This window comes from Nycticebus coucang, chromosome 9 (assembly GCF_027406575.1).
Source record: "Nycticebus coucang isolate mNycCou1 chromosome 9, mNycCou1.pri, whole genome shotgun sequence".
NCBI classification, from domain to species: Eukaryota; Metazoa; Chordata; class Mammalia; order Primates; family Lorisidae; genus Nycticebus; species Nycticebus coucang.
The window spans coordinates 2,366,731-2,389,469 of record NC_069788.1 but is presented as its reverse complement, the minus strand read 5'-3'; the positions used below and the strand labels follow the sequence as shown (position 1 = coordinate 2,389,469).

At 43.6% G+C, this 22,739-nt stretch overlaps 1 protein-coding gene across 4 annotated transcripts in view; it reads left to right on the top strand.

Annotated features, from left to right (window-relative positions):
* DOP1A (DOP1 leucine zipper like protein A) overlaps nucleotides 1-22,739 on the top strand; it is a 128,127-nt gene that overhangs the window by 16,376 nt on the left and 89,012 nt on the right. For all 4 annotated transcript variants that reach the window (XM_053601252.1, XM_053601255.1, XM_053601253.1 and 1 more), the window contains exons 2-5: nucleotides 1,208-1,398; nucleotides 5,015-5,196; nucleotides 14,285-14,455; nucleotides 16,445-16,634. In XM_053601252.1, the coding sequence (XP_053457227.1) occupies nucleotides 1,261-1,398; nucleotides 5,015-5,196; nucleotides 14,285-14,455; nucleotides 16,445-16,634 (681 nt within the window). In that variant the 5' untranslated portion in view covers nucleotides 1,208-1,260. The remainder of the gene's footprint in view (nucleotides 1-1,207; nucleotides 1,399-5,014; nucleotides 5,197-14,284; nucleotides 14,456-16,444; nucleotides 16,635-22,739) is intronic.

Below are 22,739 nucleotides of genomic sequence, written 5' to 3'. Positions count from 1 at the left end.
TGATGGTGTCCCCAAGACCCATTCTTAGAGCTTCCTACACATCTGTGAGCCCAGCTGTAGGGAAAGGTACACAATTTTTAGAAGTCAGACAGGATTCCGAAAAAGTGGGGAAGCTGCCACATTAGTTTTTAAGTTGAGCCTCAGTTAAATCCTTATTGTTATTCTGCCTTTGTTACCTATTGCTATGTAATAGTTATCCCTAAGCTCAGTGGCCTAAAACAGAACTTTCTGTAAGTCATGTTGTGGAAGTCTTACCTTGTAGTTCTGGCTTAGAGTATCTCATAAATCAAGATGTCAGTTGGGGCCACAGTCAAATCAAGCTTGGTTAGGGATGGAGGACCTGCAGGTCTGAGGTGGCTCGCTCAGGTGTCTGTGGTGGAAAGTATCCTCGTGATGACAGCTAGCTTCCCCAGAACTCGTGATCTAGAGGAGAGAAGAAGGAAGCTGAGAGCCTTCATGGCCTCTCGGCCTTTACACCTCGTCTCTTCTGCCTTATTCTTTCCATTAGAATTGATCACAAAGTTCACCCCAAGGTGTAGAAGGATTAGGCACCACTTTTGAAAAAACTATCAAAGAATTTGTGGACATATTTTGAACCACCACATATTCTTGTCGATTTTATTTAAAGTCTAATTCTAAACAGCTGATGTTTCTACTAGAATATCATTATTACTAGATGTCCACTTATATTAATAAAATAATCTCCAAATCATTTATTCCCTCCCTTTCTTTCCTTCTATCCCTTCTACCCCTCATATCCTTGATGTTCCCAGTATAACCAGACTTACTGTATTTTAGCATCAAAACAAAGCAGAAGGGTATATTCTGCCTCCCAAGTAGCTGGGACTACAGGCGCCTGCCACAACACCTGGCTATTTTTTGGTTATAGTATATATTAGAAATGTAACAGCAACAAAATGGTAGAGAAATAACATAGTTTCTAAATTAAAGTGTCAGAATGATTCCTGTTCTTCTGTCTCCCTAGATTGTTATGGTTTTCAGTCCTAGGAAGGAGCCCTCAGGTGGTTATTTTCCATGCTGTCTCTGAATACTTCAGGGACCTTAACGTGCAAGCTGAGCAGTGTTTCAACTACTTCTAACTTCAGAAGCATTTTTAAGTTAGCCATTATCTTTGTAGCAAGATCATATGGACCCATTTTAATATTTCATTTTATAACCATGGTTCCTCCTGCAAACTCTTTCATAGGTAATGATTTTCCATGACTTTGGAACTGGTCTCTAGTGGGACGCTGTGGGAGGATGAACACAGAAGAGCTGGAGTTACTGAGTGACTCCAAGTACCGCAACTACGTGGCTGCCGTGGACAAAGCACTGAAGAACTTCGAGTACTCCAGTGAGTGGGCAGACCTGATATCAGCCCTGGGGAAACTTAACAAGGTGAGTCTGTCTCGGCCATCTCATACCAGGAGTAAAAATCAAGAGATCTGTGCATAGACTTACTAGATTTCTCTAAATTCTTGAAGACTTTAGAAACCTAACTTTAGTTTACTTTTGGTAATAACTGTTTTACTTCATGTGTCCCATGTCTATTTGGGTAGGCACATTGTTAAGGCTTTGGGAGTTCTAATTTCAAAGAAACCGACAATGCTTTAAAAATAACATTATCACCATTATTATCATTACCTATAAAAACATAAGACTAGGAAGCAGATTTGCTAACCATGATGGCTACTGAGTTAGTAATTGAGCATCAGATAATGGTTCTGGAGTTCCTGGCAGCAAAAGGAAAAACTGCCAGTGGAAAGCAGTGGCATGCCCTTTCCAAATGGCAGATGGCAGCAAGGAAGCAGTTCGTGTCTAGGCACACCTTTTATAAAGGCAGCTCTGTGCACAAGTGTTCACTTAGGGCTTGGAGTGCAGCTTGACTGTCTTCCTGACAGGCTACCTTTCATCCACAGTTACTGTGATGGTGTCACTGATTAACTTACAGCTTGTCCTGTTTTGACCCTGTGTTTTTTTGTTTTTTTTCTTTTTTTTTTGTGAGACAGAGTCTCACTATTGTCACCCTGGGTAGAGAACTGTGGCATCACAACTCACAGCAACCTCAAACTCTTGGGCTTAAGCGATTCTCTTGCCTCAGCCTCCCAAGTAGCTGGGACTATAGATGCCCGCCACAACACCCAGCTATTTTTTGGTTATGGTTGTCATTGTTGTTTGGCAGGCCTGGGCTGGATTCAAACCCGCCAGCTCCAGTGTATGTGGCTGCCGCCCCAGCTGCTGAGCTACAGGTTTGTTTGTTTCTCTTTAACTTAGATATCTTTCATTTCATACCTATAGTTTGTGGGTTTCTTAAGTTTTTGAATAGGAGCACCTCTAAACATTAAGGGGATTAGGTAAGAAAGGGGTGCTCTTCCAAAAACTATGTTAACATCAAATAGCTTAACATACAATCATTAGAAGAGAAATTTGTCTTGAAATACATATCAAAGTACATACAAAAAAAAAACTGTTTTTCCTCAGCTTGCACATGATGACAATCAACACAGAAGACTTGATGGCCCTAAAATCTGTACTTGGTGGTTTTTCCCCACTAGCAAGCGAGCCGCTCTACAGTGGACACCAGTTGGGTGTCCTGCAGCTCAGTCCTCACACTGCCCGCCTGGAGAGAGTGTCAGATCCTACAGGTCTAGGGCTCAGTCCCAGGACACTGCCTCCCTCTTCCAATGCCAAGTATAAGCCTCAGGTGGTTTTCTCTGTGCTTCTGACCAACTGACTATAAATCGGGGTTCCGCCCCATCCCCCTCCTTAGGTTTGCTTAATCTGCTAGAGCGTCTCACAGAACTCAGAAAAACACTCATGTTTACTGGCTTATCATAAAGGATGTTACAGAGGATACAAATGAAGAGAGCACAGAGCGAGGCACGGGGGGCAGGCGAGCGCTTTGTGCCCTTCCAGCTGCCACCCCCCGAGGGCCTCCAGGCACTTGCCATCCTGGAAGCTCTCCATACGTGTCTTCTTGAGCCTTTTATGGAGACTTAGTGAACAAGTGTAATTGAAGCAAGGACAGCTGTACAGAAATGTGATTAGACCAAAAGGGCATGGTCTGTACTAATAGACCAAGTGGAAAGAGTCAGCAAGGCCTGACTTATGAGGGTCTTATGATTTACGATCAAAACAAGGTAGGTGAGAGGATTTCTTTATAGCCAGCTCCAGGACAGAAAGGCAGGGAAGGGCGACGCCTGTGGCTCAGTCGGTAAGGTGCTGGCCCCATATACCGAGGGTGGCGGGTTCAAACCCGGCCCCGGCCAAATTGCAACCAAGAAATAGCTGGGTGTTGTGGTGGGTGCCTTGGGAGTCCCAGCTACTTGGGAGGCTGAGGCAAGAGAATCACTTAAGCCCAGGAGTTGGAGGTTGCTGTGAGCTGTGTGATGCCACAGCACTCTACGGAGGGCCATAAAGTGAGACTCTGTCTCTACAAAAAAAAAAAAAAAAAAAAAAGAAAGGCAGGGAAGATTCCTGCCTTGGGGAGGAAAAGAAGCAGGTGAGAAGAGTGGAGAAGGTCAGCGAGAGAGTATTTTCTGAGGCTGCTGCTGAGGCCCAAAGTGCCCCGACATGTATCAAGAGCCTGTAATAAGGGCTATAGGAGTTCTGAGCCAGGATCCATGGACAACAATTAGTGTGTATATCATAATTTCACAGCTGGACACTGGTTTTCAAGCTGATATCCACTACTGAAAATCACCTTGATATCATCTTCAGTATGCCAAGGATTTATCTTAAAATTAGATGCACAAGTTCCTTTTAATGTGCTATCTTCTAACATTTTTCATTTGAAATTAGAAAAATTCTTGATTTCTTTACAACATCCATAAGAAATTGCATCCAAAAGTTTGAGTCTGCTTAATGGTAGTGAGGTTCTTTCTTTTTCTGTAGAGTTCTGAAGAGTCTGTTTCTGAAGGCTTACGGGGACCTGTTTTTAAAGGCAATTCATCAAATATGGAAATTAGTTGCCTGATTAAGTACATAATTAGTTTTCATAGATTAATATTCATGAAAACAGATTTCACTGTATCCAGCTAACACAAAGTAGAATACCCAAATCTTGGACAATACCTACCTAAAATCGTGGTAAAACAAGGCGAGGATTGCCCCGTATGTGTGTGCTCATAGAGTGCAGTCTAGATGTATGTTCCGCACATTTAACTAGGAGACCCCAGGGCAGACTTTTCTGCTGTGCCACCTCAGTGCTTCCTTTCATCAAATAAAGGACTTTTGTATCTTTCGACTAAATTCTGTTTGTAGCATGTTGTTCTGTCTTCATTCCGAGCCTTCATTTTATGACATCCTATCGATGCTTTACTGTAATACTGTCTTCTAGGTTCAAGCCAAGGACTACATTCATAAGATCTTTTGGTTACTTAAATGATCTCCTTTGGATGGTTTGTAAGATAGAATCTCATAGAAATCCTTCCCTGACCATTATCTCTAAAGAAATGTTATGATTAAATAAATAAAGCGAAATAACTTTTGTCCAATTGGGAAATTAAGTTTGTGAAAACAAATGGGCAATTATAACGTCATAGATTTTCTTATAAGTATTAGAATTACTTGCTGCAATGTGATATAGTAGAGAGGTGATTGTCCCTCATCCAACTACTATACATATCTATCTATGGTGAGGCCACATTTTCTTATGCGTCAAAAATAGATTGAAGGCTGACTTGTGACATTTCAACTATCTTCTCTTATATTAAATATTAAACATTTGAAAAAAAATCTAAAATAATGTCTCATCCCATAAATTTGTTTTGGAAAATATTATCACTAAAAATATGTTATCTTTGTTAACATGTAATGAGTTTATTTTTAATCCAATTCATAAATAGTTTTAATTTCTTCAGCTTTAATTTTACATATGATAATCTAGGTATTCATAAGTGACAAAACAAAGATCTGCAATGATAACTTTTGATAATACTGTGCTAGAAAATGGAAATAAGTAAGATAAAGTGTAATATTTTTGTTCTCAGCTTATTAAAATGTTTTCTTTAAGGTTTTACAAAATAATGCGAAGTACCAGGTAGTGCCCAAGAAGCTAACCATAGGCAAACGCCTGGCTCAGTGCCTGCACCCCGCACTGCCGGGCGGGGTGCACCGGAAGGCCCTTGAAACTTACGAGATTATCTTCAAAATCATTGGACCTAAGCGACTTGCCAAAGATCTTTTTTTATATAGGTAAGAATAATTTTATTATCAATTTACATATAATATAAACGTCACTAAGCTATTTTATGTTTTCTGCACTAAAAGCTAAAAAATTAAAAATTTCTTAATGATTAGACATTTTCAGATATAAATCTTAAATGTTTAAGTTATTCAGAAAAATTAAGAGCATTCCTTAACATTCTTTTTATTTAGATGTCATTTATTAAAAGTTTTCATTTAACATTGTTGATACTATAATATATTCTATCTTGTTAAGCTTGAAAACGCATCTGAGTTTAAGATACCTTGATTTTTCAGCACGTTTCAGTATTGCCAACCTGAAATAGGCTATCCCTCGGCTTTTGTTATACCACGTTTTCTTGTTTATTCTTTTTTAATCTTCCTTCACCAGCTTTTCCTCTTTTACCTATATTTTACATATGGAGTTTCTTAGGTCTCATTCAGTTCTATATTTTCTTAGGGTTTCACTTTATAGTCTCTCCTTGAGCAAGTTATCCATAACCATAATTTATCTTATTAAAAAAATTTTGTATATGTATAAGATACACGACATAATATTGTGAGCTAAGTAACAATAGTAAAACTATTACTTTGGTGAAGCAAATGAACATATTCCCCACCTCAGGTAGTTACCCATTGTGTGTGTGTGTGTGTGTCAAGAGCAGCAAAGTCTACCCATTTAGCAAAAATCCCAAATAACAATCCAGCATCATTATCATCCTCGTGTTGTACATTAGAGCTCTGGATTTGCTCATCCGGTGTGTCTCAGGCTGCAGCCTCCATCTCCATCCCCGCCTGCCCTGTTCAGCATGGTTTTATCTCCAGTGCGATAGCTGCAGGGCCAGTTTCAGCTAGGAGTTTCAGCTCCTAGTACTTGAATTTCTGTGCGGTGGACCTTTCGAGTCGGCTCGTGCTCCACCTGTGCATAACTGAGCTGACTCTTCTCTGTAACCCTGGCCTCGCTGCAGCACCCTCAGTGTTCAGTGACTGTGTCACTGGTTCCGTCACACAGCCTTGAAGCTGAGAGCTACATTTGTTACCTTGTCCCCACACCCATTCTGCCCCTGTCATGGGCGCTCAGTCACAGGGGTTCTATCTGGTAGGGGGTAACAGCAGAGGTAGTAAAGTCAAACTAGTTCTGTGATCTGAGGCCATTTTCCTCACCTCTCTGTATTTGTATTCTCATCTGAAAAATCCAAGTAAGATTATTGACTTCATAGGATGGTTGATGAAATTGAAAGTTAGTATATTGAAGGAGCGTGCAGCAGTGTGCAGCACGCAGAAGTGTTCAGAGAGGTGAGCTGTCCAGATGTCTCAGCTGTGTCTGCTGCTGGGAACCTCGTGGCATCACGCCGTCTGCGGGGCAGTGTCCACCCTCCGTTCTCGTCCTTCTTTACCCTCTTCTCCACATAGTGCCAGAGTAATCATTTTAACACATTAAACAAATAATGTCATTCTCCTACAGACCTCTAATGACTAATTCTTACCTCACTTAACAAAAGGTCAGGTGTTCTAAAGCTTCGTGTACTCTGACCCTGGCCATGTCAGTGACCTCAGCTCCAACTGTTTTCCCCAGTTTATGTCACTCAGTTCACATGGTCTCTTTGCTGCTGCTTGTTTGTTTGGTTTTGGTTTTCTTTTCTGCTCTTCCCTTGCCCTGTACTACTCAAATCCAAGTTTCTGATCAAAAATCAACTCCTCAGAGCAGACTTGCTGGCTCACCCCATCTCAACTATCCGAAATAGCCCTTCCTCTACATTTTGTCTCAAGAATCTATAGTTTTGGGGTGGCGCCTGTGGCTCAGTCGGTAGGGCGCCAGCCCCATGTACCGAGGGTGGCGAGTTCAAACCCGGCCCCGGCTGAACTGCAACCAAAAAATAGCCGGGCGTTGTGGCGGGCGCCTGTAGTCCCATCTGCTCGGAGGCTGAGGCAAGAGAATCGCTTAAGCCCAGGAGTTGGAGGTTGCTGTGAGCTGTGTGATGCCATGGCACTCTACCGAGGGCCATAAAGTAAGACTCTATCTCTACAAAAAAAAAAAAAAAAAAAGGAATCTATAGTTTTACGGTGATGTATTTATTTATTTATATATTTTTTTTTTTTTGTAGAGACAGAGTCTCACTTTATGGCCCTAGGTAGAGTGCCGTGGCATCACACAGCTTACAGCAACCTCCAACTCCTGAGCCTAAACGATTCTCTTGCCTCAGCCTCCCGAATAGCTGGGACTACAGGCACCCGCCACGACACCCGGCCATTTTTTTGTTGCAGTTCGGCCGGGGCCGGGTTTGAACCCGCCACCCTCAGTATATGGGGCTGGCGCCCTACCGACTGAGCCACAGGCGCCGCCCACGGTGATGTATTTAAACATAGGTTTCTTTCTGTTTATCCTGTTGGGATTCATTGGACTTTTAAAATCTATTAATTGGTCTTTTTTATTGATTTTGAAAACTTTTCAAATTGACTTTACTCATCTCTTCTCTTCCCCCATTTTGGAACTGTGGTCTAATTTATCCACCTTTTCTTTTATTGGATAATCTCTCTGTCTTTTGTTTAATAACATGCATGCCATATTGTTGCTGGAATGTAGAAATACAAAGATATGTTTCTGTATTGATGGGTCCAGAAGCTTTGCTCAGGTTACTGGCTCTTTATGATATTTTCTTCTATTATTCTTTTAGATTTTTAATAATATAATCATGCCATCTGCAAATAATGACAGTTGTATATCTTATTTTCCAGTTTTAATAATTGTGTGTCTTTTTCTTGCCTTATTGTACTGACTGGAGCATACAGTGCAGTGTTGAGAGATTGGTGACAGTTAATCTCTGTCTTATTCCCCATCTCAGGTGGAAAGTGTTAAATATTTTTGAACTTTTTTTTTCTTTTTTGAGACAGAGTCTTACTATGTCACCCTTGGTAGAGTACTGTGACATCACAGCTCATAGCAACCTCAAATTCTTGGACTTAAGTGATTCTCTTGCCTCAGCCTCCCAGGTAGCTGGGACTACAGGCGCCCACTGCAGTGCCCAGCTATTTTTGTTGTTGTGGTTGTCATTGTTGTTTTACCTGGCCCAGGCTGGGTTTGAACCTGCCAGCCTCGGTGTATGTGGCTGCACCCTAGCCTCTGAGCTACGGGTGCCAAGCCAATTTTTGAACTTTTAATCAACTTTTCATTCCTGGAATATACCCAGTTTGCTCATGATTTCAAATCCTTTTAGACCACATTTATCTTGTTTTTTTTTTTTTTTGTATTTGTTTTGTATCTTTATGCATTAGAAAGTGGCTGTGATTTTACAATTTTATCCATGTTCAGTGTCAACTTTATACTGCTTACAGTGCATTTGGAATTGTTTTTTCTTATTCTGTTCTCTGGAGCAGTTTTTATAACACTAGTATAATAAACATTGGAAGATTTCATCTGGACTGTGTATTTTGGAGGATTTATAACTACAGGTTTAGTTTCTTCAGTAGATTTAGAACTATGCAAATGATCTATTTCTTACATCGGTTTTATTTTTTTCCCTAGGAATTTGCTCTTTTTACTGAATTTTCAGATGTATCAGCCTAAAGCTGTTCATAATGTGCTCTTATTGTTGTAACATATGGGATCTGTAGTGATGTGGTGGCACGAGCCATCCCTTTCCTCACTTTGGTCATTCTTGTCAAGAGTTTATCAAGTTACTTCGTCTTTTTAAAAACCAAACTTTCAAGTTTTACTGATTCTTTCTATTATATATGTGTTTGTGTTTAATTTCTACTCAGACAAGCCTTCTTTGGCCACCCTACTTAAAATCTACCTCTGCTGGACCCAGTGGTACACACCTGTAATCCTAGCTACTGAAGAGGATGAGGTGGGAGGGTCATGAATTCAGTTCCACTCTGTTTAAATGAAATTAAATAAAAAATGAAATTTGCCTTGGCTCTAATCTCAGTTCTCCTCTCGTGCCTTTGCCCTCTGTGGCACTTACCTCCTCTGATGTATGTGTGTCTGTGGTGAGAAGACACACGGGAATCAAACTATGAAAATACCCCCGTACATGCGTGTATGTAACACTCCCCGGAGGAGCTATCTGAGGCCGAAAAGCAGGGATTTCTTTCTCTTATTTATTAATTTCTCACCCTGAAGAGTACCTGACATATAATAGACTCTTAATACATATTTGTTGAATGAATAAAGAAACACTATTTGTTGTAAATCAATTATTTCATGTATCAAAATAGTATTAAAGAAAAAAACTATTAAAGATGTCTTGAAAATGATGTCTAAAGTTAAGAAAGGGTTTTTTGTTGGTTCTTTATTTTTTCATGGTGGTGGTGGCGGTAGTGTTTTTTTGTTTTGTTTTCAGACAGAGTGTCACTTTTTTTTTTATTAAATCATAACTGTATACATTGATATGATCATGGGGCGTCATACACTCGCTTCATAGACCATTTGACACATTTTTATCACAATGGTTAACATAGCCTTTCCGGCGTTATCTCAGTTACTGTGCCAAAACATTTACATTCTACATTTACCAAGTTTCGCAAATACCCCTGTAAGATGCACCACAGGTGTGATCCCACCGATTCCCCTCCCTCTACCCACCACCCCCCCTCCCTTTCCCACTTCCCCCTATTGTTAGGTTATAACTGGGTTATAGCTTTCTTGTGAGAGCCCCAAATTAGTTTCATAGTAGGGCTGAGTACATTGGGTACTTTTTCTTCCATTCTTGAGATACTTTACTAAGAAGAATATGTTCCAGCTCCATCCATGTAAACATGAAAGAGGTATCACCTGGGTAGAGTGCCATGGCATCCTAGCTCACATCAACCTCAAACTCTTGGGCTCAAGTAATTCTCTTGCCTCAGCCTCTTATAGGATTACAGGTGTGAGCTCACAGTATGGGATCACTACAGATCCCATTGCTACAACAATAACATACAAAAATACCCAGTCTGGAAAAGGTATTTTTAATAGTAATAAATAATAATACATTCAAAGAACAGTGCTTAAAAAAGCAGCATTGGTGAATCAGTGTTGCATGTAATTCTGTGACAATTGATAGTTTCCTTTCTCTCATGCCTGCTACTTTTTCACTTGTAAATAACAGAGTTTTACCTTAACCCACAGTCATTCTTCAGACTTGTACTATACCTGTTTTATCATCAGTATGTTATGTAAGATTAGTAAATTCTAGAATGACATTTCTCAGAGTGGCAGGTATTCTTGGAGGCATGCATACACACATATTATGTAGTCAATTATATTCTGTACTTTTGAAGTATAGCTAATTTAAAAAGTAAAGTTTACATTAAACTTGTTTTTAATTTTTATTAAATAATGATTTTTTAAGGTTTATAGTTTAATACAAATACTTTTAAAGTTCTATAACTTATTACACAGTAGAATAAAATACTGCCTCTTCAAGCTTGTTTCTTTTTAATCTGATACAGTACATAAAGTTATTACTAGGAATGCTAGAAGTACAGTCTGAGCACCTTAAAAAATTTAACTTAATATGTAACATAAGCTTTTGGTGGTACAAATTTGGGCCTTCGGCTAGAGAGTGATTTTAGAGCAGTCAGCATTTAGGACAATGTGTATCAACCTTTTTTATCTCCCCGGGTACTTGAACCTATAGTTAAACTTCCATGATACAGTTAAATTATGTTGATCAAAAAAAGGGCAAAAAAATCACTGTGGTTTGAACTTCTTTTGAAAATAATTTAATTAATGGTCTGTAAAATTTTTGCAGCACACGAAATGTCCAAATCAGTGATTTAGAGAATAATTGAAATCACCCAGGTACATTGTGAATGAGGTCACTTTGTATTTCAAAGTCTCAGTATTTAAAGGAGGAATCCGAGACAGAAAATGTACCAGGAGCCAATGATTCTCAGAAGAGAAGAGAATTTCAAGAGAGTGTTGTGGTTAATAGTATCAAATATTACAGACTGAGTAGGATAAGGGCTTTAAGATAGACTAGTAAATCTGGTCATTAGCTGAGGATAATGGGAACAGCTTCAGTGACAGGGCCTGAGCTGTTATAACTGGAGGTCAGAAAGAAGGTTTGCATATGCACATTTATTCTCCTAAAAATGGATAGAGGATGGCCTCTTTGAGCCAGGAACTAGTTAAAATAAGGACTTTGGGGTTTGGTTGTTGCTGTTATTTTTTTGTTTTTAGAATCATGTGGAAAGATTTGAATACATTTGTGTTGAAAAGCAAAGATGTCAGTGGAGGAAGAAAGATAGAAGTTACAGGAAAGAAAAAGACGGGAGGAAGCAGATTCCTGATGGAGGCAGGTCCTGGGCTCTGCAGTGCCTGCAAGAGCTGAGAGACCAGAAATCTTTCTGCAGCTCGAACTGTAGCTAAGCTGGGAGGCAGGAAAGTGGGAAGCTGCAAACTTCTCAGTTGCGGGCTTCCGTGTTCTGTGCAGACAAGGAGTAAGAGGGTCTTAGTTCATTTGCTAAGTGCTGGCTCAGCACAGAACATGGTGCTTGGGACTTGGGGTGCAGAAGTAAAAGGACAGACATGGTCCAGACAGACAAAAGTGCCTGGCAGCATGGAAACATCATGCAGGGGTCTAACTGTTGTGCCCAGGAGTTCCACAAAGACCATACTGCCCAACAAGTTACATTTAAAGAAGAGTACTTCTATTGAAGAACCAGCTGATGATTGCCTCAGTGTCCCAACATGGGGTTTCTGAGAGCAGCCCCGAGTGCTTAAGCTTCAGTGGTTCTCAACCTTCCTAAGGCCACAGACCTTTAATACAACTCCTGTGGGTTGCGACCCACTGGTTGAGAACCACTGGCTTAAGGGGTTGGGTTTTTAAGCCTTGATCTGCGTCCTGGTTGGCACACAGGCTGTCCAGGTGTATCTGGATACGGTAGCAAGCAAGCATTGTACAGAAGCAGAATTTTGCAGTTAGTTAGCCATACGTTTTTGTTTTAATATTTTCCCCTATACATATTAGTTTTAGTACTTCCCCATACAGCTTAGTTTCAGTACTTTTCCCCACCTGATATTGTTTGAAAGTCAGTCTAGGAATAGTTGGTGCCTCCCAGTCTGTTTCCCAGGGTGTTAGCCAAGAAAGAAACTTGGGGTGAACTAGAAGCAGGAAATCAATCAGCACTTTCCCATCTGTCTTGGGAGTGAACGAGACTTACTTCATTTTTTTTTTTTTTTTTTTTGAAAGCTTGCAGTCCAGAAATTTGCCAAGAGTTAACTGGTATTTTTCCATTATAGCCTAGGCCTAACACTTTTCTGCCTTAGCCTAGGTCCAGTAGGCCTCATATAACTAGTGTGATTAGGAGGCAGGTTCTTAGGCAGCGGTTCCCAACCTTTCTGGCACCAGGGACCAGTTTCATGGAAGATAGTGCTTCCATGGACTATTTGTTGAGCCTCCAAGCAATAGATTTATCACGGTCTCTATGCCGGCAGACCTCTCTGCTGATTACAATTTATATTTTGCAGCCACTCTCCAGCACTGGCGTCACCACCTCCAATCATCAGGCCCTCAATTCCCAAAAGGAGCCACACACAACCCAGGTCCCTGCCACTCGCAGTTTCCAGCAGGGTTTGTGCTCCTGTGAGAATCCTCTAATGCCCCTGCCCATCCGACAGGAGGGGGAGCTCAGGTGGGACGTGAGTGATGGGGAGCACCTGCAAATATAGGCAAAGCTCCCCTGGCCCGTCCACAGCTATCCTTATGCTGTGTGGCCCCATTCCCATCAGGCCACACACCCCCACCATCCATAGCCTGAGGTGGGGACCACAGTCCTTAAGGAAATGGCACAGTCTGAGACCTGAAAGTTTTGGAATCATCCAGGCAGACACTGAGGATGTGACTGAGGAAGTAGGAAGTGATCTGTCACAGCAGCACGTGCAGAGGCCTAGACCCTGAAAGGAGTTTTTAAGGCTTGGTCTGCATCCTAGTTGGCACACAGGCTGTCCAGGTATATCTGGATAGGGTAGCAAGCAAGCATTGTATAGAAGCAGAATTTTGAAAGGAGACACTGGACACTGAATGGAGCTTGGAAGGTTCTGCAGAAATCAGAAAGGGATTCTTCAGTACAGCTGGAGCACAGGGTGCGAGAGTCAGACTGGCGAGTATACATTGGCTGTGCAGAGTCTGATTTAGGCAAATCTTAAAAGATGTTAAAAGCCACTTTGGCAACAGGAAATGAGTGAACAGTTTTGCTGACGCAGTGTGGAAACAATGCCTATTAAAACACGAGGACCAAGATGGGAGGGTGGTCTTCTCCAGACACTTACCTTGTGGCGATGGAGAGAATTAGTTACATTCAGAATGTCTAAGAGAGTACCATGGGGAGAAAACTTGGTGATTGATTGAAGGTTAGAATAAAAGATTTTTTTTTTTTTTTTTTTTGTAGAGACAGAGTCTCACTGTACCACCCTTGGGTAGAGTGCCGTGGCGTCACACGGCTCACAGCAACCTCTAACTTTTGGGCTTACGCGATTCTCTTGCCTCAGCCTCCTGAGCAGCTGGGACTACAGGCGCCCGCCACAACACCTGGCTATTTTTTTGTTGCAGTTTGGCTGGGGCTGGGTTTGAACCTGCCACCCTCGGCATATGGGGCCGGCGCCTTACTCACTGAGCCACAGGCGCCGCCTGAATAAAAGATTTTTTAAAAGGGTAAAGAATTTCTCCTAGATGTACAGCTTTTGGGCAGCCAGGTAGGTAGCGATACCGTATTTTGAATGGGAATTACAGGAAGACACATGTTTTGGTGGTGAGAAGAAGGGTAGATCCTGGTTTGGAACTGTGAAATACAAGGACTTTGTGAGACAGCCAGGTGGCTTTTAGGTTTATGAGTATGAAACTCAAGCAAAGGACTGGATTTATTAATGGATGTGGAAGTCATCGGTATACAGCAGTGGTTCTCCCTAATGCCACAGTGTATTTTCATTGTTAAGAAGGGGTCACGACTCACAGGCTGAGAACCGCTGGTATAAGGCATTATTGTAAGCCAATCCATGTAACTTACTCTTTCCTCAAATAGTAAAGATTCATATACACATGTAACTGCATATGAATTCATATTTGGAGTTACTCTGTTTCTCCTCCCCTTTTGCTTTTATCTTTTGAAACAGTTCTGGATTATTTCCTCTTCTTGCAAATGCTGCCATGTCTGTGAAACCAACACTGCTCAGTCTGTATGAGATATATTACCTGCCTCTGGGCAAAACCCTAAAGCCTGGCCTGCAGGGGCTGCTCACTGGTATTCTTCCTGGCTTAGAAGAAGGATCCGAGTACTATGAGAGGTAAGACAGCCTTTGGTGCAGCGCGGGGATCAAAGTCAAGGGTTTGTCAGCAAGCCTCCTTAGAGGAAGTATGTCTTAGCACCATAAAATGAATTATTCTACACATATCAATATATCAGCTGAAGAATTTTATAGTAATAAAAAATTATTATATTGTATGTAGTCTGTGGTTAAGAACACAGACCTCAGAGATGGGTCAGTGGGGTTCCAGTCCTGTCTCTGTACACTGAGCTTCAGAAAGTTCTTCTATCATCCAGTGCCTAGCACATGTTCATCACTTAAAATATTGACCCATAATTTAAAATAATACAAACAGAAAGGAAATTTAGAATAATAAGAACAATGGAGAATTGATCCACGTGCCAACAACTGCTAACGGGAAAATAGCCGAGTCCCGAGTATGGTGCTCTTGCTGTTTTAACTTTTCAAAGAAAATTATTTGGTCTGTTTTAGAGCCTATTATTATTTCTTTGGAAGTTAATAGTTGTAGATAATATTGGCATTAATGATGGCATTAAGTGTCTTTTATATCTCGTTACTAATAGTCTTACCAAAAAAAGACATTGTAAGTTGAGGTGGCAGAAATAAAAAATGGCACCCTTGATGAGCAGGCTGAAGGACTTAGATTTGTTTACTCAAGAGCACTGACTATTACTGTGTTTTTCAGCTGTTCTTATAATGCTGTGAGAATCTAATCCTGAATATATTTGATTACCCTTATGCGCTACTTTGGGAAAAATTAATTTTGCCCTGAAAGCTTATCATTTGCTTTTATTAATTTTATATTTTTACTTATTTGTGTACAGTTTCAGAAATATATGAATTTAGAACAGGTGTGGTGGCTTAGGCCTGTAATCCCAGCACTTGGGAGGCCAAGACAGGTGGATCACCTGAGCTCACAAGTTTGAGACCAGCCAGAGCCGGAGTGAGACACCCATCTCTAAAAATAGCCAGGTGTCGTGGCAGGTGCCTGTAGTCCCAGCTACTCAGGAGGCTAAGGCAAAAGAATCGGTTGACCCCAAGAGTGTGAGGTTGCTGTGAGCTGTGAAACCACGGCATTCTATCAGGGGTGACAAAATGAGATTCTGTCTTAAAAAATATATATATATATATACACACACACACACACACAAAAATATATGTGAGATTATTTAATTTATAAATCAGTTTTAAGTTGCTGTATTAATTTTATTAAGAGAAACATGGGATCAATAACCACCTATAGCTCAACTAGTTAAAATTAAGAATTTAACATAGAAATTGAGTAATGATTTTTATGGTTGGTATACCCATGATTTATGTTTTGCTAGTTGCTCATAAATTCCATAAAATAATTTGTGTGTTGTTCTTTTATGCATATATAAATCGAAGCCAGAAGAAATCACAGTCTTATTGTTAGATCACATGCTAAATAGTAGAACTCACCAAATTCTCACTCCAGCTCCACTGTGCCTTCGTGTAATAGGCTTTTATGAATTGCATTATTTACCTTATGTTAAAAATAAATCAAAAATAAATTTTAAATATATTTCTTATTAAAGCCATAATGTATTCTTGATTTTATCCTAGATCTAATTTATTAAAGTTGTGAATTATGTAGTGTGTGATTTCAAAAAGAAAGAAACACTTGGAAATGTCTAAGATTTTGTAGAAAATCAACAGAAGATTTGTAGGACTACTATTAAATAGAACAGTTGACAGCCCGGTGAGGTGGGTGGGGCTCCTGGTGGTGGCGGTGGTGTTGTCTCCTTGTCGTATGGAGGAGGGGACTGAAGGGAAGAAGACTCGGTGGCTTCTCTACACATGGCTGGTGATGGAGGAGCAGGACTCACCCGGCTTCTCCCATGAAGTACATGCTTCCTTCAGCCTGTCACACTTGCTTCTAGGGTATAGGAAGCTTTCATACATGTTTGGAAAAGAATAATGCTTTGTTTTTTAAAATGTGACCTAAATATTTCCCTTCTGAAACCACTTTGCTTTGTGCCTCAGAACAAACACCTTGTTGGAAAAGGTGGCGGCTGCAGTGGACCAGTCGGCGTTCTACAGCGCCCTGTGGGGCAGCCTCCTCACCAGCCCCGCCGTGCGCTTGCCGGGGATCACATACGTCCTTGCACATTTGAACAGGAAGCTTTCTATGGAAGACCAGCTGTATATAATCGGCAGTGACATTGAGCTAATGGTACGTCCCAAAACACAGGTGCTGGTTTCACAGACCTCTCCTTAGAGGCAGGCACTAGTCCAGACGCACCGCAAATGAACACAGCTCCTGTTCTCATACAGCTTATGTTTTTCATCAAGGAAAATTAAAGGCCTGAATAATAATTATTGTTTTAAAAGCTTAATTCTTTACATGAAAAAGAATGTTATGGGCGGTGCCTGTGGCTCAGTCGGTAAGGCGCCAGCCCCATATACCGAGGGTGGCGGGTTCAAACCCGGCCCCGGCCAAACTGCAACCAAAAAATAGCCGGGCATTGTGGCGGGTGCCTGTAGTCCCAGCTACTCGGGAGGCTGAGGCAAGAGAATTGCTTAAGCCCAGGAGTTGGAGGTTGCTGTGAGCTGTGTGAGGCCACGGCACTCTACTGAGGGCCATAAAGTGAGACTCTGTCTCTACAAAAAAAAAAAAAGAATGTTATTTGTATCTGTCATTTAATCTGTTATTCATGCAAACAAACAGTCTTTATTACTGCCGTGGTGCTGATTGCTCAGATCAGCCCCACAGCCACGTGCCTTGGGTTATTTCACAGTGGGACTTCCTGATCACAGCTTTCCTTATAAGAAAGATGGATTTTAGGTAAAGTGGTAAAGCCAGGTTTGGGATTTGTGAGAGGATATAGTATTAAAACAGTGGAAGCTAATAGGGAAAAAATCATATTGATTGCTTTCTTTGAGATAATACTTTGTTTTTACTTTAAAAATTACGAAGAGAGGGAAACCTTTTACCTCTATAGAGTACTGTACTCATACAATGAGCAAGGTGTTAAAAAAACAAACTCTTAAGGGGCATCGAAAAGTTAAAAGAAAACTTTTTGATTATTTTTCCATATAAGTATGACATTACTGATACTGGATTCTAGTTACTTTTGTTAAAATATAATTTACATGTTGGGTGGCGCCTGTGGCTCAGTTGGTAAGGCGCCGGCCCCATATACCGAGGGTGGCGGATTGAAACCCAGCCCCGGCTGAACTGCAAACCAAAAATAGCTGGGTGTTGTGGCGAGCACCTGTAGTCCCAGCTACTCGGGAGGCTGAGGCAAGAGAATCGCGTAAGCCCAGGAGTTGGAGGTTGCTGTGAGCTGTGTGAGGCCATGGCACTCTACTGAGGGCCATAAAGTGAGATTCTGTCTCTACAAAAAAAAAAATATATATATATATAATTTACATGCACTGAAATTACTCCTGTGGCATTGTGTGATTGTATGAACTTTGACAAGCATGTGCAGTCAGGAGTCACCACTACCGTCCAGCACAGCACGTGTGCATTGCCCCAGAGCACTCTGTGCCCTTGTGGTTCCTCTCCTGCTGCTGCTGCCCCACGCCCACACAGACCTGGGATGTTTCTGTCTGTGCAGTTTTGCTTTTTCCAGGCTGTTAGTAAGAGGGAGCACCCTCTGGGCGGCCTTCCAGTCTGGTCCCTGCACCCTGTGTAAGGGATTTGAGCTCCGCCCATGCTCCTGTGGGTGCCAGTAGCTTGTTCCTTTATACTGCTGTGTAGCATTTTATTGTAGGAATATGCCACTGTTCGTTCACCAGCTAATGGACATTTGAGTTGCTTCCCACTTATGGTAATTGTAAATAAAGCTACTATAACCATTTGCATGCAGATGTTTGTGTAGGCATATATTGTTATTTCTTGGGGATATGCTAGGAATGGGATGGCGGGGTCGCATGGTAAATGTATGTTAAACTTTTTTTAATAACACCTTTATTGAGATATAATTCACATACTATAAAAATTACCCTTTGTATGATATAGTGGTTTTTAGTATATTTACAAAATTGTACAACTATCGCTGCTAAGAATTCTAGAACATTTTCACCACCTTCCCCATAAAAAACCCTATGCCTCTTAATCACGCCCATTTCCTCTCTCTCCTGTCCCTGAGTTTCTGTGGATTTGCCTAGTCAGACCATCGTGTATACATGAAATCACACTTGGGGATTTCATCATGCTTGGGGAGCGGCTTCTCCCCCTGACCTTAGTATCTCCCAGCGCCCTTGGAGCGGTAGGCATCAGGCTCTCCTCAGTGTGGATGTCCCGTGGTCTCCAGCGCCCCTGGTGCAGCAGGCGGCAGGCTCTCCTCAGTGTGGACATGCCGTGGTCTCCCAGCGCCCCTGGTGCGGCAGGTGTCAGGCTCTCCCCAGTGTGGACGTCCCGTGGTCTCCCAGTGCCCCTGGAGCGGCAGGTGTCAGGCTCTCCTCAGCGTGGATGTGCTGTGGTCTCCCAGCGCCCCTGGTGCAGCAGGCGGCAGGCTCTCCCCAGTGTGGACGTGCCGTGGTCTCCCAGCGCCCCTGGAGCGGTAGGCGGCAGGCTCTCCTCAGCGTGGACGTCCCGTGGTCTCCCAGCGCCCCTGCTGCAGCAGGCGGCAGGCTCTCCTCAGCGTGGACGTCCCGTGGTCTCCCAGCGCCCCTGGTGCGGCAGGCGGCAGGCTCTCCTCAGTGTGGACGTGCCGTGGTCTCCAGCGCCCCTGGTGCAGCAGGTGTCAGGCTCTCCCCAGTGTGGACGTCCCGTGGTCTCCCAGCACCCCTGGTGAGGCAGGTGTCAGGCTCTCCCCAGTATGGACGTCCCGTGGTCTCCCAGCACCCCTGGTGCAGCAGGCGGCAGGCTCTCCCCAGTATGGACGTCCCGTGGTCTCCCAGCGCCCCTGGTGCGGTAGGCGGCAGGCTCTCCTCAGCGTGGACGTCCCGTGGTCTCCCAGCGCCCCTGGTGCGGCAGGTGGCAGGCTCTCCTCAGTGTGGACGTGCCGTGGTCTCCAGCGCCCCTGGTGCAGCAGGTGTCAGGCTCTCCCCAGTGTGGACGTCCCGTGGTCTCCCAGCGCCCCTGGTGCAGCAGGTGTCAGGCTCTCCCCAGTATGGACGTCCCGTGGTCTCCCAGCGCCCCTGGTGCGGTAGGCGGCAGGCTCTCCTCAGCGTGGACGTGCTGTGGTCTCCCAGCGCCCCTGGTGCAGCAGGCGGCAGGCTCTCAGTGTGGATGTCCCGTGGTCTCCAGCGCCCCTGGTGCGGTAGGCGGCAGGCTCTCCTCAGCGTGGACGTCCCGTGGTCTCCCAGCGCCCCTGGTGCGGCAGGTGGCAGGCTCTCCTCAGTGTGGACGTGCCGTGTCTCCAGCGCCCCTGGTGCAGCAGGTGTCAGGCTCTCCCCAGTGTGGACGTCCCGTGGTCTCCCAGCGCCCCTGGTGCAGCAGGTGTCAGGCTCTCCCCAGTGTGGACGTCCCGTGGTCTCCCAGCGCCCCTGGTGCAGCAGGCGTCAGGCTCTCCTCAGCGTGGACGTGCTGTGGTCTCCCAGCGCCCCTGGTGCGGTAGGCGGCAGGCTCTCCTCAGCGTGGACGTCCCGTGGTCTCCCAGCGCCCCTGGTGCGGCAGGCGGCAGGCTCTCCTCAGCGTGGACGTCCCGTGGTCTCCCAGCGCCCCTGGTGCGGTAGGCGTCAGGCTCTCCTCAGCGTGGACGTGCTGTGGTCTCCAGCGCCCCTGGTGCAGCAGGTGTCAGGCTCTCCCCAGTGTGGACGTCCCGTGGTCTCCCAGCGCCCCTGGTGCAGCAGGTGTCAGGCTCTCCCCAGTGTGGACGTCCCGTGGTCTCCCAGTGCCCCTGGTGCAGCAGGTGTCAGGCTCTCCTCAGCGTGGACGTGCTGTGGTCTCCCAGCGCCCCTGGTGCAGCAGGTGTCAGGCTCTCCCCAGTGTGGACGTCCCATGGTCTCCCAGCGCCCCTGGTGCAGCAGGTGTCAGGCTCTCCTCAGTGTGGATGTCCCGTGGTCTCCCAGTGCCCCTGGAGCGGCAGGTGTCAGGCTCTCCTCAGCGTGGACGTGCTGTGGTCTCCCAGCGCCCCTGGTGCAGCAGGCGGCAGGCTCTCCTCAGTGTGGACGTCCCGTGGTCTCCCAGCGCCCCTGGTGCGGTAGGCGTCAGGCTCTCCTCAGCGTGGACGTGCTGTGGTCTCCCAGCGCCCCTGGTGCAGCAGGCGGCAGGCTCTCCTCAGTGTGGACGTGCTGTGGTCTCCCAGCGCCCCTGGAGCGGCAGGTGTCAGGCTCTCCCCAGTGTGGACGTCCCGTGGTCTCCCAGCGCCCTTGAAGCGGCAGGTGTCAGGCTCTCCCCAGTGTAGATGTGCCCTGTGTGTTATCCACTCATCAGTAGACGGCTAGTTGGGTTACTTCTATTTCTGGGGTATTATAAATTGTGCTCTATGGAACATTTACCTGCAAGTTTTGGTATGTGTATATATTTTCACTTATTTTGGGTTTGTAGCTAATAGCGAAATTTCAGGATCTTCTGACCATTCTATGTTTAACTTTTTGAACAATGTCAGGATCTTCTGACAATTCTGTTTTCCAGAGTGGCAGCTTGAATCTTCACTTCCTGCACGATATGAGGGTTTCAATTTCTGCATATCCTTGTCAGCACTTGCTGCTGTCTTTTTTTGTTATAGCCTCCCTCTGCAGGTGAAGGATTAGCTCCCTGTGGTTCTGCTTTGCATTTCTCTGATGACTGATGATTTTGAGCAACTCATGATCACTGGCCATTTGTCTATGTTCTTTGGATAAATATCTATTCAAATCTTTTACTCATTTTAAAAATCAGATTATTTTTCTTTCTGTTGTTGAATTGTAGGAGTTCCTTACATATTCTGCTTGTTAAACGCCTATCATATGTATGACTTGAAAATATTTTCTTCCATTCTTTGGATTCACTTCTCATTTTCATGATAATGTCCTTTGAAGCAAAAATGTTTTAATTTTGATCAAGTTCAATTCATTTGTTTTTGTTTTCTTTCAAAAGCACACTGCCTGTGCTTTTGTATTTAAGAAACCATTATCTAATTTAAGGTCCCAGAGATTTACTTTATTTTCTTCTAATATATTTTAAGTATAGAAAAAACTGCCAAACTCTTCTATTTTTATTCAGATTTTAAAATATATTGTCGTATTTCTGTTTAATAACTTAATGGACGTTCAGAGAATTTTTTTCTTTTTTTTTTTTGTAGAGACAGTCTCACTTTATGGCCCTCGGTAGAGTGCCATGGCATCACACAGCTTACAGCAACCTCCAACTCCTGGGCTTAAGTGATTCTCTTGCCTCAGCCTCCCGCGTAGCTGGGACTACAGGTGCCTGCCACAACGCCCAGCTATTTTTTGGTTGCAGTTCAGCCAGGGCCGGGTTTGAACCCCCACCCTCGGTATATGGGGCCGGCGCCTTACCGACTGAGCCACAGGCGCCGCCCCAGAAAATTTTTTTAATAATTATAAAGACAAATTACACAGTTGGAACAATATTTGTAACACATCACAAGCAAAGGATGACGATTCCTGGCTTGGTGCTCGTAGCACAGTGGTTACGGCGCCAGCCATGTACACCAAGTGTGGCAGGTTTGAACCCAGCCTGGGCCAGCTACACAACTGCAACAAAAAAATAGCCAGTGTTGTGGTGGGCGCCTGCAGTCCTAGCTACTTGGGAGGCTGAGGCAAGAGAATCTCTTAAGCCCAAGAGTTAAAGGTTGCTGTGAGCTGTGATGCCACAGCACTCTACCAAGGGCAACATAGTGAGACTCTTTCTGAAAAAAAATGAAGGACAACGCTTCCTCGTATTCAAAGATATAAACTAATAAATATGAACAATCAAGTAGCACATAGATTTGAACAAATAATTTAAAGGAAATAAGAGTAATTCAAACATGAAAAGATGCTCAACGTTATTTATAATAATAGAAATAAAATTTATACTATACCAAACCAATTTTCCTGTGTTATATCTCCAATACATGGGGAAAAATTAAAAACATTGGTTAGCATGGAGAAACAAATTGTCACACATGGCTGGTAGGAACAGAAAGATACGGCTTGACTAGAAGGCACCGTGTTGTTTAAACTGTCACTTGGCTGCCCCATTGCCTGTCACTTCCAGGCTGCTGGATTCCCCTGCAGGCGTCCTGGGTGCTATGTGTCTATTCTGCAGCAGTGTCTACAACACGGAATATTTAGAAAAGTATGAATTTCCATGATTACAAACCTTTTAAATAAATGGGGATTTATTTGTGCAGTCCTTCTTTGGCCATAAAAAATAGTGAAGCTCTTTACATATGTATAA